This window comes from Echinops telfairi, unplaced genomic scaffold, assembly GCF_000313985.2.
Source record: "Echinops telfairi isolate 266 unplaced genomic scaffold, ASM31398v2 ScPeMD7_70;HRSCAF=299, whole genome shotgun sequence".
NCBI classification, from domain to species: domain Eukaryota; kingdom Metazoa; phylum Chordata; class Mammalia; order Afrosoricida; family Tenrecidae; genus Echinops; species Echinops telfairi.
This window is the reverse complement of record NW_022103968.1, coordinates 72,860,577-72,876,074: the sequence shown is the minus strand read 5'-3', so window position 1 is coordinate 72,876,074 and position 15,498 is coordinate 72,860,577. Positions and strand designations below refer to the sequence as shown.

Below are 15,498 nucleotides of genomic sequence, written 5' to 3'. Positions count from 1 at the left end.
AGAGGTGTCTGAATTGTGGAATGGAAACCTGACGATCTGTATTGTACAGTTTCATCCAAGTCACAATATAAGTGGTTTTTTTATGCATGTAATATTTATTCATTTACTAAATCTCATACTTTTGATGAAATACTACGTTATTATTCCTTTGCTTTCATTATGTCAGTAAATAAACATATAACGTAAAGAGAAAAAGTGCCAAACAATCAGGTCATTCGTTTCAGCTTTGTGTTACTTTGTCCCAACTTCCCACAAGATATTGAGTGAATTCTGCAAATCCTGGACGTGTTCAAAGACCCAAAAAGATTGTCAGAGCAATTGCTGTAAGTTCAACAGTCGTGGAAAGGGGGAAATGCCTAACCATTTCTAATCTATCAAACACAATGACTATTGTCTAATTGGCCTACCTGTAAAGGAATGGGATCCTACTCCTACAGTGAAAATATGATTAAGGATAAGTCACAGCCAATGATGCTCAGATGAAAGCAAAGAATATTGTATGCGAGGACTCCCATCAAGAAGCAAAAGGAAATGGGAATAGAGACACCAAGAGGGTAGGGGGACGTGGGGGAGAGGCGGGGAGGGAAGGGAGCACCAACCGCAATGAACGGCACAAAGCACACACCCCCATCCAGGGGGAAGAACAACAGGAACCAGAGGGGAAGGGAGATGGCGGTTGGAGTGAGATTTGAAAATAATTAACAATCTACAATCTATCAGGGGGCTATGAGGGCTGGGGGGGAGGGAAAAGGAGGAACGGATCCCAAAGGCTCAATGGAAAGTAAATGTCTAGAAATGAACAATGGAATATATGTACGAATATGTCGGATACAATTGATGTATGGTTTGTAACAAGAGTTGTAAGAGCCCCTAATAAAATGATTAAAAAGAAGCAGCATCAAAACAAACAAATGTATAAACAAACAAACAAACAAAACATATTGTTGAGAACAAGAGGGGTCGGAGCAAAGACCCCAAACCCATCTGTAGACAATGGGACATCCCCTTACATCCCCTCGCAGAAGGGTCACAAGGAAGAAATGAGTCAACCAGGGTGCAGTGTAGCACCGATGAAAAACACAATGTACCTCTGGTTCCTTGAGGTTTCCTCACCCCCACTATCATGACCCCAGTCCTTCCTTTCACTGTGGACTAGACAGGAGCATGTACACGGGTACAGATAAGAGATAACAGCTCACAACACACATGGAATCCAGAACAACAGAATGGGAGCAGTGATACCAGGAGGGTATGGGGAAGGTAGAGAGAGGAAAAGAGGAAGAGGGAACTGATCACAATGATCAACACATAACCATGGGGGAAGGGAGACAGCAGTCGGTGTAAGATATGGAAATAATAATCATTTATAATCTATCAAGGGTTCATGAGGGTGAGAGTGTGGTGGGGGAGGGAAAAAAGAGGAGCTCATACTAAGGGCTCAATAGAAAGTAAATGTTTAGAAAATAATGATGGTAACATATGTACAAATATGCTTGATATAATTCACATATGGATTATTATAACAGCTGTAAGAGCCCCCAATAAAATGATCTTTTAATAAGAAAAAAAGCAAAATAGAAACATCTAAACAGTTTTATTGTTTTTTGCTAGGTATTATTTAATATTTTTCTTTTTTATCGTTTTATTAGGGGCTCATACAACTCTTATCACAATCCATACATACATCAATTGTGTAAAGCACATTTGTACATTCATTGCCCTCATCATCTCAAAACATTTGCTCTCCACCTAAGCCCCTGACATCAGCTCATTTTCCCCCTCCCTCCTGGGCCCTTGATAATTTATAAATTATTATTTTGTCATGTTTTGCCCTGTCTGACGTCTCCCTTCACCCACTTTTCTGTTGTCCATCCCCCAGGGAGGAGGTTATATGTAGATCCTTGTAATTGGTTCCCCCTTTCCAACCCACCCTCCCTCCACCCTCCCAGTATCGCCACTCTCACCACTGGTCCTGAAGGGACCATCTACCTGGATTCTCTGTGTTTCCGGTTCCTATCTGTACCAGTGTACATGCTCTGGTCTAGCCAGACTTGTAAGGTAGAATTGGGATCATGGTAGTGGAAGGGGGTAGGAAGCATTTAGGAACTAGAGGAAAGTTGTATGTTTCATTGTTGCTACATTGCACCCTGACTGGCGGCTCATCTCCCCAAGACCCTTCTGTAAGGGGATGTCCAGTGGCCTACAAATGGGCTTTGGGTCTCCACTCCTCACTTCTCCTCATTCACAATGATGTGATTTTTTTGGTCTGGTGATCCTTGATACCTGATCCCTTCGACACCTCGTGATTACACAGGCTGGTGGGCTTTGTTGCTTCTGAGCTAGATTAGATGGCTGCTTGTTTACCTAAAACTCTTTCTTATAATCTAGTTTTGCGCACCACTTTTATTGTTCTTACCTAACTATTAACTACGAAATAATCAACTACCTTTTGGTAAATCTTTTTTTTTTTTTTTTGATAAATCATTTTTAGTGTTCATTAGGGCAGAGAAGTGGTTGTTAAATTACTTGCATCCCACCACTGGGTTGAATTAATTATACAAAAGGTATTATTACTTTATATGTTTTGGAGGTGAAACACTTTAAGAATTTTAATGAGATACGTGATTTTTTTTTTTAGTTAGCAATATGACTCTTCCAGTGCCCCAAGCCCACCACCCAGAACCTGATCAGGTGGAGCCCGTCCAGGCCTGCAATGCTGCCCTCCTCCCCCAGGGGGCACCCAGCACCTCGTTGCTGACGGTGGAGTCTCGGTGAAGCATCCCATGCAAGTGGCTGTCCAGGCTGGCCCCCGACGAGCACTTGGCCAGGGCAGCTGCATGGGACTCCCGCTCTCTCTGCCGCACGATGGCCTCACAGCCCAGCCACTCTGACATGGTTTGCGCATAGCAAGCATGGACCTGCTCATCCACCTGCAGGGCATATGCACAGGGTCCATGGGCAGGGCGCCCTCCCAAAACAGGGCGCCCCCAAGCCCCGGGCTGCACCCACCTGCCCTTCATGCAGGCATTAGTGGAGTGTCGACTGTGTGTGGATGCTGGTTGGCCCAGGGGAGACTACTCCTTATGTCAACATCAAAAAATAAAAGGAATTTAACCAGTTGTCTGCCGAGCAGCTTGGGCTGTATTTCTAAGGGGACAACGTTGACCTTAAGTTTTCGAGCTGCCCACAGCAATGGTGAGAATCACCCAGGACTGTGTCAATCTTCCTTCTGCTGTCCATCAGGGCACATGAGAGGAACCGGCCTGACGGCACCGAACAACTTTAACAGCAGTGCACCTCCTGGCCCACTTTCCCACTTGTGCCCACAGGGGACCAAGGCCCCCAGCCCCTGTGTCCAGCTCCATTTGCTGCCACGGATGCCCCCTCCCCGCCCATGGACGTGGCGGGATCGGGGGTGGTGGGGGGTGGTGGTGGTGCAGGGAACCGACCTCCTTCCTCTCCGTGGCCGACATCCCAAACTGGTAGTGTTCCAGGAGGAAGGGCCACACGGCCTTTCGGATCTCGGGCTGGACGCCTCCGAAGTACACCAGGCGGAGCAGCTCCTGTTCCTCGTAGCTCTGGGGAGCACAGGGAAGGCGGGGTTTGGGCATCAGAAAGCAGGGGCGGGGCAGCAAGTCCCAGAAGTGGAACTTGCCTTTAGCGAGCCTGGTATGAGCCTGCAAAGACGTGTCCCCGGGTGGCCATCCCTGCCTCTCATGTCTCTGCTTCACTGCCCACTGCTTTTAAAATCATATTTCAGATTCTAATGCTCTTCTGTTTAGGAGCCCTGGTCGTGTAGTGGTTATGCGTTGGGCTGCGAACTCCAAGGTCAGCAGTTCGAAATCACCAGCCCACTCTGCGGGAGAAAGATGAGGCTACCTGCTCCTGTCAAGAATTAAAGCCTTGGAAATGGTTTGTTCTAATAATGTGGCATTATATGATACTCACCTTCCCAAGATGATCACTGAAGACAAACATGGGTGCATAAGCAAATGTGGTGAAGTAAGCTGATGGTGTCCAGCTATTAAAAGACCGCCTGGGGCTATAAAGGCTTATAGTCAAACAAGTGGCCATGTAGCAGGGAAGCAACAAAGCACACACAGAAGAAGCACACCGGCCTGTGTGATCATGAGGTGTCGATGGGAAAAGGTATCAGAAGTTCAAAACCAAGCAACCAAATCAATGTAAAGGGGTGGGAATGTAGTGGAGATCCAGAACCCACCTGCAAGTTAATTGCGCAGTCCCTCTCAGAAGGGCCACACGATGGGATGATAAATCCAGGGGGTGATATAGCACTGATAAAGCACATAATTATCCTCTAGTTCTTTAATATTTCCTCTCCTTTACTATTATGGTTTTTATTTATTTTATCTCATTAATTATGTCAGATTTGTGTAGGTTCATTTGTATATATAAGATTGTTTGATACATGAAAGCCAAGACAGATAACCCTTCAGAAATAGCAACAGGAGTAATGGTTCCCTGAGGGAATGGGAAGTGAGGGGGGAGTAGAGGGGGCTACTGTATAACCTTGAGAGGAGCAAACAGCAGAATTGTATGTAGATGGATGTATTGCATGGGCTAAGATGCGGCAAAAAAAAATAAAATAAAATAAGATAAGGGTTCTTAGCGGGGAGGGAGGAGATAAAAGGGAGCGGATAAAAAATTTTTTTTCAAAGCTTTGGAAACCCACAGGGGCCATTCTACCCTTTCCCAGAGGGTCGCTATTTTGAAATGAGCAAACAGTTGTCAATTTCCCAACTGTCCACAAAAAGAGGGCCAATGCTGCACCACTCCACTGGAACACCACCCAAAGTTAAAACAACCAGTTAGTGTGTCTTTAAGGATCTACACAGAAAGATGCTCTGTGTGCATTGTTCACTGAAAAAAAAACAGAAAAAAAACCCAGCATGCAGAATAAATGTGTCTAGGGAAAACCCATTTTTGTATGTGTGGTTTTGTTTTTTTTAAGGCTATCCTAGCTCAATGAAAACAGAGCTCAATCAATTAAGAAATCAATCTGCACAAAACAACTCATGGAATGGGGCTCGCAGTTGGACTACACACTCACATAAACTCATCTCAACAGTGCCTTAAATTCTGTGGCATTGGATAAATTATTGATGTTATCAGTGCAATCGCCTTATAACCTAAGGAGATGATTGATAATGTTTTTCTTTTGGTTTTTGTTTGTTATTGGATTTTTTATGTTTTGTTTACTTGTTGTTGATCTTGTTGGTTCTGGTTTTGTTTATTGTTTTTGTCCATAATAAGAGAGTCACTTATAACCCAAGGCAATCATATGGATTCTGGACGGCCACATAATTCTAGCCTTAATCCAAGAAGAGCTAGTTCTTATAACATACCCTGACTAGACATTCGCCTTCACAAAGAGATCACTGAAGGTAAAGGTACTGCAGCAAAGTGTGGTGAAGAAAGCAGATGGTGCCTGGCTATCACTTGGAATCGTGTCTGGGTCTTGAAGGCTTGTATTCAAACAAGCAGCCATCTAAGTGCGGCATCAACTAAGCAGTCCACACGGAAGAAGCACACCAGCCTGTGTGATCCAAAGATGACAGCAACAAAGCCCAAAAATGATGACGGGAAAAGTCCCAGAGCGTACATGGTGACGCCCAACTTGTAGAAGGTTATGGAGGACTGTGGGGCACAAAATCCCTCTGCAGAGTGTCTGCTTGGATTGGGTTTCTGGCAAATAACTCTAGTCATAGGTGAGGGACTCAAACAGTTTTACTATCAGACAGAAATTACTGTAAACTTGACTATGGTGGATCGAGCCATGGTATATGATACTTGGTCAGTTGACCTCTCTCTTGACCCAACCTGAATTAACTCTGGACTCAAATATTTCTTGATTGTGCCAAGAAAGAAATTTCTTCTCTTGACTTTTAAAATATTTTTGGTGGTTTTTCTTTCTTACCTAATATTTTTATTTTTATATTATTGTTGTTGTTTTCTCTCTATTTCTATTTGTTTTCGGTTTTTTGTTTCTATTAGGTCTCCTAGTTTAGGAAGCACAGAAGGAGTAGAGGCATAGAGACAATAACTGATGAAATGGTTTATCAGAAAGGTGGGGAGAGGAGGGCGGGAAGGGAACTGGGGAGCTATCAGTGGATGCAGGAGGAAGGAGGGAAGAACATTTTTTTAATTGAAAAAAAAATTACTTGAATAACAATGAGTATGAAGAAAAAGAAAAAGTTCTAGAATTGATTGTGGCAAAGGCTGTACAACTCTTCTTGATATGGTTGAATTATTGAATTGTATGTTATGTGGATAAAGTTCCAATAAAACTGTTTAAAACAAAAGTGGGGCTAGCATATGACACAGTGGGTTATGTGTTGGGCTGCTAATGAAAACGTAAGCAGTTTGAACCCATCAGCAGCTCTGAGGGAGAAAGATGGGCTTTTCACTCCCATAAAGTTACTGTCTCAAGCACACAAGGGCAGTTCTACCTGGTCCTACAGGGCCACTACGAGTTGGAATTGACTTGAAGGCAGTGAATTTGGTGTTCTGTTTTGGTCTAGTGGTACTGTCGGCCAAGCAGTGGACTGCCACCCAAAAGGTCGGCAGTTCAAACCCACCAACTGAGGCCTGGGAAGAAAGATGAAGCTGTCCGCTCATGTAAAGATTTATAGCATTGGGAATCCTAGGGAGCAGTTCTACCTTGTCCTATAGGGTTGCTATCAGTCAGAATTGACTCGATGACTGTGTGTGTGTGTGTGTGTGTGTGTGTGCGCGCGTGTGTGCGTGTGTGTGAATGGACCAAAGTTTGAATGAGTTCAGCCACTAACACAGAGGCCAGCGCTTCTAGTCCACTCAGAAGGCCCTTGGAAGAGAGGCTTGGTCTATTACCAAAATTCCAACATTGAAAACCCTAGAGCGCAGTTCCAATCTGTAACACCAGGGGGCGCCACGAAGTGGAATCAACTGACCTCCACAGGCTTGGTTCATTTAAAATCTATAAATTCATATTCTGACTGAATTATTTGGCAGTGTTTTCTCAGAGCTCTTCACGTTGACTCGGATCTAAGAAAAGCTCTCTGCAAAAATCACATTTCCAAGTCTCGGTGGCTAGGAGCCCTGGGGGGTGCCAGCTAAGCCTTGCACTACTGCTAACCACAAGGCCAGCGGCCCAAACCCGTGTGTCTCTCCACGGGAGACCGTTGAGACTGGCTGCTGCTGTAGAGATGTGCAGGCTCAGAAACCCCACCGTAGGGTCCCTGGGCTTCAGAGCAGACTCAATGGCAGCGGAAAGGAAGAGCTCATAATCCCGAAGAATTCATGCATTTGAATTGCAGTGCTGGCGAAGAAGGAACTGGGAAGTACCGTGGACTGCCAGAAGGACAAACCGGTCTGCCTTGGAGGGAGTATGGAGCAGAGTGCTCCTTAGAAGCAAGGAGGGTACTTTGCATGTACTTTGCACATGTTTCAGGAGAGGCCAGTCCCTGGGGAAGGACATCATGCGTGGGAAAGCAGAGGGGCCGCGAGAAAGAGGAAGACTCATGACAAGATGGATTGGCACAGGGGCTGCAATGATGGGTGAGGTGATGCACAACCGGGCAGTGTTTGGGGTCGCTATGAGTCAGAACTCCCTCAGTGACCCCTCAGAGCACCACGCACTTCATATGCTAACAACACTGGTGCACAGGCTAGGGTGACTCGGACTGTCAGGCAGGGCATCATGTTGCCACTGCTTGCACTGTATTTTCGAGTGATAGCTTTACAGTCGGCTGCTGGTCACACCGAGGGGCTGGCATCTCCTAACTGTGTGTAGAAAGTGCCTAAAGGACATTCTGAAAGGCACGTGGCCCCACTGCCTCTTTACCTCATGCTCCAAAATCCAAATCTTACTTCATATCATAACTCAAACACTGCCCTTGGGTGGATTCTGACTCAGGGTGACCCTACAGGGCAGAGTAGAACAGGCTCACAGGGCTTCTAAAGGTGTGATTCTCTCCAGCAGCAGACTGCCCCTCTGTCTCCTGAGAGGTGGCTAGTGGGTTTGAACTGCGGACCTTCTGATGAGCAGCCTAACACTCACCCACTGTGCCACCAAACTCAAATGAAACTCACTGCCATCGAGTCAATTCCAACTCATAGTGACCCCATAGGACAGGGTGGAACTGGCCCTGTGGGTTTCTAAGACTGTCACTCTTTTCAGGAGTAGAAAACCTCATCTTTCTCCCTTGGAGTGGCTAGTGGTTTCAAACTGCTGACCTTGGGGTGCACAGCCACTTTGGGGATTCTAACCACTATGCCACCAGGGCCCCTTTACTCATCCATAGCTACATTAATATGGGAGCAGCTGTTAGTTGCTGTTGGGGTGACAAGATGGGCTCCCGGTGGCCCCCAGCCCCCCAGGAAGAGGTAGGCCCCACCCAGCCACCTTACTGTGCTGTCCTTCAGGTATTGCTCCCAGATTCCTGCCGTCAGCCCATGTCCAGCGTCGCAGGGCAAGTTGGGGGACACAATCCTGTGGTTGACCAGGGCGGACAAGTGGGTCCTGACGGTAGACAGGTGTCTGCAGTAGGCCAGCCCTGCAGGGGGTGTACGTGGGGAGAGACTTTAGTCCCCTGACATAGAGCCTCTTGCCTGGGGTCCCTACAGTTGCACTCCTATTGAAATTCCAGCACCCCACAGGCGTTCACAGACAGGAAGCTGAGGCTGGGGGGGGGGATGGCAGGGGTGGCCACGTGCAAGTTTGCCTCGTGGTTCTAGGACCCTCGAGAAAGGGAAGTCCTGCTACCTTTCTCTGCTTGGCCAGGGCACAGCCACCTTTTCAACAGGACGCCAGAGCATTTCAGGGGCCCCAGGCTAGAGGAGGCAGAGAAAGGGTAGGCAAGGGAGGCTGGCTCAGTGCCCCAGGCCACTCTGACTGGTGATAAGGTCTCTTGAGACCCCACCCTAACTGCAGCATCAAAAATGAGCCTGGCAAGTCAGTACCCAGGATAGAGGCCAAAGGCACCCTGTGACTACCAAAGATGGCCCTGTACCCTGTCCCACCCCAGGCTTAACACTTGGCACCGAAGACCCCAAAACCTCAACCCACTGTGGAGAGCGACCCTTCAGGACAGAGAAGAACTTCTCCCAAGCTCCTGAGGCTGTTCATGTGACCAAGCGAGCAGCCTCATCTTTAGCCCACAGGGCAGATCTGTGGTTGTACTGCAGATCTGTGGCTAGCGGTCCAATGCTGAGCCTGCTGTATCACCAGATACAGAGGGACCGAACTGTTTCCTGAGGTTTAAGAGACTGCCATTCAATAGCTGTCATATTAAGAAGGCTTGTGCATCAGAGACTGTCAATCTTTATAGGTGCGGCAGCCTCATCTTTCTCTTACAGAGTGTCAGGTGGGTTTGAAACGCTGATCTTTTGGTTAGCAGCCCACTGCACTCCCAGGGATCCTGTGCTGGCAGAGAGTCTCAAAACTCTCCACTCATTGCCATTGATTCTGACTCACAGAGCAGCCCTGATGGCACAGTGATTACGAGTTGGGCTACAAGCAGCAAGCCAAACAGTTTGAAACCACCGGCCTCCTACGAGGGAGAAAGATGAGGCTTTCTGCTGCTGGACAGTTACAGTCTTGGAAGGGTCACTTCCAAGGGTCACTTCTACCTGTCCTATAGAGTGCTATGAATCAGCACATAGAAGCCACTCAGCAAATGCTCCCAGGAACCCGTCCGGGCCCAGCAGGGTAATACGCACATCCATAGAAGGCTCTGGAGAGGATCTGGTACTTCATGTTGTCACAGAGGAGCTTCAAGGGAGCTCTACAGGGGGAGGAAAAGGGGATGTTTAGGACACAGACATGTCCACTCTGTCCCAGCAGCCAGAACCAGAGGGCAGAGAAAGCCAGCCAGTCAGGCTGCTCGGCCCTGCCTGTGTCAACCCGATGACCAGCTACAGCTCAGGCTGCTGTGGCTCACTGGGTTTCACAATTGATTTTTAGTAGACTTTCTGTCCGTTCTTCCTGGTCTGTCTTGATTTTCCTTTGGAGAAACACCCCTTCCTCAACTCTGTCTTTGTGGCTGTAGTGAAACCCACTACCCCGTACATGACCCAGACTGGAATCATGGTGATTGGGCCAGGGTGGTCATGTGACCCAACCGCGAGCCAATTTTAAGATGCATTTGTGGGACTTTGGTTGGCACGATTCAGAAAGATTTCTCTCTCTTTCTTCTCTCTTTAAGTTTTTAAGCCAGTGGACAATAGCTGCTGAGGGGGTCTTCTTTGTCACTGCCTAGGACAGGCCTACCAGAGAATTAAGCTATGGCAGGGACCGAGAGCTTGAGACACGGAGATTTCTACTTTGGGTTTCTGGATCCAGCCATGCCGGAAGCTACCATGTCTGTGGATTTACTATATTAACGAAATTTCTATCTTTCTCCCTTCTTTCTTTTCTTCCCTCCCTTATTCCTTTTTCTTCTACTTTTCTTCCTCTTTTACAAATATCAGTTTTTTTAAAAAATAATTTTATTGGGGGCTCGTATACATCCATCCATTGTGTCAAGCACTGTTGTACATTTGTTGCCATCATCATTTTCAAAACACTTTCGTTCTACTTGAGCACTTGGTATCAGCTCATTTCCCCCCACCCCTCATGAACCCTTGATAATTTATTTATCTTTTTTTTTTTAATGTCTTACACTGACTGATGTCTCCCTTTACCTATTTTTCTGTTGTCCATCACACTGGGAGGGGGTTATATGTAGATCATTGTGATTGGTTCCCCCTTTCTGCCCCCACCTTCCCCTTCCCCTCCTGGTATCGCTACTCTCATTATTCATCCTGAGAGGTTTATCTGCCCTGGATTCCCTGTGTTTCCAGCTCTGCTCTGTACCCGTGTATATGCTTGGGTCTAGATGGATTTGTAAGGTGGAATTGGGGTCATGATAGTGATGGGGAGGAAGCATTAAAGAACTAGAGGAAAGTTGTATGTTTCACCAGTGCTATACTTCACCCTGACTGACTTATCTCTTCCTTATGACCCTTCTGTAAGGGGATGTCCAATCGTCTACAGATGGACTTTGGGTCTCCACTCTACACTTTTCCTCATTCACATTGATATGATTTTTTGTTTTGGGTCTTTGGTGCCTGATACTGATCCCATCGACACCTCATGATCACACAGGCTGGTGTGCTTCTTCCATGTGGGCTTTGTTGCTTCTCAGCTAGATGGCTGCTTGATTATCTTCAAGCCTTTAAGATCCCAGATGCTCTATCTTTTGATAGCCGGGCACCATCAGCTATCTTCACCACATTTGCTTATGCACCTGCTTTGTCTTCAGGGATTGTGTCGGGAAGGTGAGCATCAAGGAATGCCAGTTTAATAGAACAAAGTGTTCTTGCATTGAGGGAGTACTTGAGTAGAGGCCATAATCAGTTTTAACTATTTTTTTTTTAAGTTTATAGAAAGAGTTCTGAACCAAGTGAAACACAAGTTTTCAAGCAAACCCAGATGAAGAAAACTGGGATTCGGAGTCCAGTGGTTAGAATCATCGCCCCCTTGAGAACCAAGAGGCAGCACTGGGCTAAGGACAGAGTTGAGAAGGGTGAGGAAAGCAAGAATGGAATGGGGAATGCAGGGCAGAAGGGGGCTCAGTGACGGTATACTGAGGGCATGGTCATGGGTGAAGCAAAAGAAATCGGGATGCTTCACAGCCTCTCCTGGGATGAGCGGCTTTGAGAAAAGTTTTGGGAAAGAAGAGAAAGGAGTTAGGGACCCAGAGTTGCTGGAGGAAACAAGGACCAATGAAGGAAATGCTGGCCACTCATACAGAGACAGAATCGTGGGAGAGTTGCATGTTTATTTCTAACACATCGCAGGGACAGCTAAGAAAGCCCAGAGCTGGGCTGAGGCCATTTGATTCTGCATGTGGAGGCATTAGAAAGCACCACCCTAAGACCAGAAGGACCAGATGATGCCCGGCCGTCCCTGCCAACTGCTCTGAAAAGGATCACATGAGAAAGCCATGGACAGAGTGGGAGAAAAATGTGGAAATAAATTCAAAATCATGAAGAAAAAAAAGACCAGGCTTGTTCATTGGCTAGGGACAGGTGGAACTCCCAAGATTATGACCCTTAGTCTCCCCTCAGGCTTAAGAATGAACTTGATTTTCAGCCAAACAACAAACAAGAAGAACAGTAACACTCAGGAGGCCTGAACTCCCTCAGATGGCCCACCACTGGAGAGCCATCCACAGCGTGGCCCTGACTCCAGACAAAGCTCAGAGCACTAGAAGGAGGGGGGTGGAAACAGAAAACACAGGGAGGAAATGGGATGTTCCACGGGAGGGAATGCCATCAATGAGATGAAATAAAATGTGGATGGATTGCTGAGTGGAAAACTGGTTTGTTCCGGCTACCTTCACCCCAGTCACAAATCAAGTTGTTTGTTTGTTTTGTTTTTAATTAAAGCGCCCTCTCCCATTTTGTGACCCCAGGATGATGAGGCCCAGGTTTGCCCGGGGTTACCTAAGAGCATCCTACTGATTGACAGCTGTCCTGCAGTGGATCAGGCTCTCTCTGCAAGGTGGTGAGCTCCCCATCACTAAAGGTGTGTCAGCAGATGCTATAAGGGAATATGGATTTAGAGCAGTGTTTCTCAATGATTCAAGAGTCACTTGGGGATTCTCCAACACATAGTTTCTTTGGCCCTACATCCACCTATTCAGTCAAGACCTCTAGGGTTGTGGGGTGAGGCCAAGGGATTAGCATGATCCACTTTCTCTGCCAGGTCATCCTGATGAACAAGTTCAAGACACTCTGGTTAGATCAACACTTCCCCAGCATAAACAGGGAACATGAGTTTGTTAAATGAGGGACTGATAATCTGTCCAAATGATGCTGCTAGTCCCTGAGCCACACACTGAGGAGCCAGGAGTTAGATGACTTTGAACATTGGATGCTGACCTCCACTCGGTCCTCCTACAGCCTGAGACTGGACCACCCACCCACCGGCAGTGAGAGACAAGGAAGGCTGCCATCCATTCTCTCAGGCCAGGCTGGGCCACAGGGAGCCACAACAAGACTCAGGGATTGACTGAAGAGTTTCACGTGGACAAAGGAGAGACGTGAGCTGAGACTTCCTACATGATACAGTAAAAAGCGCCCTTCGGGGTGCACAGCATCCATGAAGACAGCAGTCAAGAGTCCCTGGGTTCTCCATGAGTCATGGATTGCCATGACTCTACACCAACTCAATGACCATGAGCTGGGTTTGGCTGACGGAGCGTCCATCAAGTGCCAGGTTACCATGTGCTAGCCACTCCCCATGCCTCCACCCTCCCACCCATTCTTACGACAGCTGAGCAAGGTGGGCATTATTGTTGCAAAGGTTTGGTATCACTGAGTTGGTTCCAACTCATAGCGACCTTGTGCACAACAGAAGGAAATGCTGCCCAGTCCTGGGCCACCCTCACCATCATTCCTGTGTTTGAGTCCACAATGGCAGCCATGGTCTCAACCCATTTCCTTGAAGGTCTTCTTTTTCATGCACCTCTGCTTCACCAAGCCTAATGTCCTTCTCCAGGACTGGCTCCTTCTGATGCCATGTCCAAAGTACATGAAGTCTTGCCATCCTCGATCCTAAGGAGGATCCTGTCTTCTCCAGGACAGACCTCTTTGTTCTTCTGGCCGATCGTGGCATTGCCAGTATTCTGCACCAGCTTCATCATTCAAATGCATCGATTCTTCTTCGGTCTTTTTATTCCATGTCCAACTTTCATAGGCATGGCAGGTGGCTGAGAAGCCCATGGCTTGGGTCAGGCACACCTTAGTCCTCAAGGTGAGATATTTGCTCTTGAACATGTTAAAAAGGACTTGTGCAGTGGGCTCGCCCAGTATAACACGTCATTTGATTTCCTGACTGTTGCTTCCGTGGGTGTTGATTGTGGATGCAAGTAAAATGATATCTTTGGTAACTCTGAAGTAGGCACCATTTCCCCGTTGAGTGGAGGAGCAAACTGAGGCAGGGGTGGCTGTCAGGAATATTTCCAGTTTCTGCCTCATGTGGGTGGGGCCAATGAGTTGTCAGTAGAAATGAGACGTGCCACTTTGGGGCTGCAGCACTTCATGGATGCCTCAAGTCCCTCCTGAGCTACCTCCTTGCTGTCACCATGACTGGTAACGTTCATCTGGTGGCTGCTCAGTGGCCAGGACGGAGCAGAGCTCCAGGGGGCCCAGACATCATCAACAAGCCTCGGGTGCACTGAAGCCACTGGTCCTATAGGGCTGTGTGTTACTGCATGGCAGAGCCTCGTGTCCCCTGACTGACCTGCAAACAGGACTTTGAAAGGGCAGGATAGACACTGGATCTGGGGAGACATGGGCACCCACAAGTCCTGACTAAGCCCTCGGATCCCTCCATCCACAGCTGGTCCCACATACCGCTCATGGTTACAGCCATTGGAGCCTCCATCAGCCAAGCCACTCTGGCAACAGGAGGAGCAGGAAGACTTCCGAGGGCTGGGTTGCCATAGTGAGGGCAGGTTGTTCACGGAGACGTCCATCAGGTCCTGCGGGACTACGTAGGGAGGACAGGGGCCGAAGATAGAATCTGAGTAAGCTCGGGTGGGCAGCAGGATCCTCAACCCAGAGCAAGTAGCTCCCCGCCCCACCCCCCTCCACCCGAAGCAACACAGGGACAGGAAAATCCTCAAAGGTGACAGTAGGAAACTGTGCCCCCCGAAATAATTGGACCCCAGACCTTGAGCCCACCGATCACGGACAGCCACCACCAAGGTTGAGGGTCTCAGAAGAGAGAGGGAAGGACACTGAGAGGCTAGAATCCAGACACAGGCCCCATCCCAGAGGAGGAGGCCACACCTCATTACAGTTGTCATCTGTGCGTCCTAGAGGGGAGAATCTCCTAGGGGCCTCTTGGCCTCAAGTCCCCAGAGAGAGGATGAATGGGGAGCTGCTGGTGGGGGTGGTGAGGTGCTGGCTGGAAGCCAGCCTCAACAGGTGAGGCAGGATACAGCTCTGGTCCTCGGGCCCTCCATCATGCAGGTGCAGGGGTGTGTCCTGGGAACTTTGTGTGGTCTTGTGCTAGAGGTCATATGCCCACTCCCTAGGCCAGAGCTTGACGTAAACCTCCTGAGGATGGAGTCCCCATGTCCATATGTGTGAATGCATGTACACGCAACACACACATGCACACAGAAAGGCGTGCACACACAGGTACACACACATGCACGCGCATGTGTACAAACACATGCATATGCAAGCACCCATGTATACACATGTACAGAGATGCACAGACATGGCTCTATCTACATGCAGACACACTCGGGTACATACATATATACACATACGCATACACACAGGATGGCTTCAAAAAGTTCATGGATGGGCTGTGCAACTATGTAGATTATGTTTTCTGGCTGTGTATTATATTCCACAAATGAAAGGGGAAATTTACACACGTAACAAGATAAACAACGTTTTGGTTTATTTTTGTTTTACAAAGAGAGAGAGAAGAGG

The 15,498-nt window shown here is 47.8% G+C and overlaps 1 protein-coding gene across 1 annotated transcript in view; it reads right to left on the bottom strand.

The window, feature by feature from the left end:
- Positions 1-15,498, bottom strand: part of SGSM1 (small G protein signaling modulator 1) — an 84,805-nt gene that overhangs the window by 33,690 nt on the left and 35,617 nt on the right. Inside the window, exons 12-16 of the mRNA XM_004701208.4 lie at positions 14,404-14,539; positions 9,721-9,785; positions 8,410-8,555; positions 3,450-3,578; positions 2,748-2,930 (exon numbers count right to left, since the gene is read on the bottom strand). Of these exons, the coding sequence (XP_004701265.2) occupies positions 2,748-2,930; positions 3,450-3,578; positions 8,410-8,555; positions 9,721-9,785; positions 14,404-14,539 (659 nt within the window). The remainder of the gene's footprint in view (positions 1-2,747; positions 2,931-3,449; positions 3,579-8,409; positions 8,556-9,720; positions 9,786-14,403; positions 14,540-15,498) is intronic.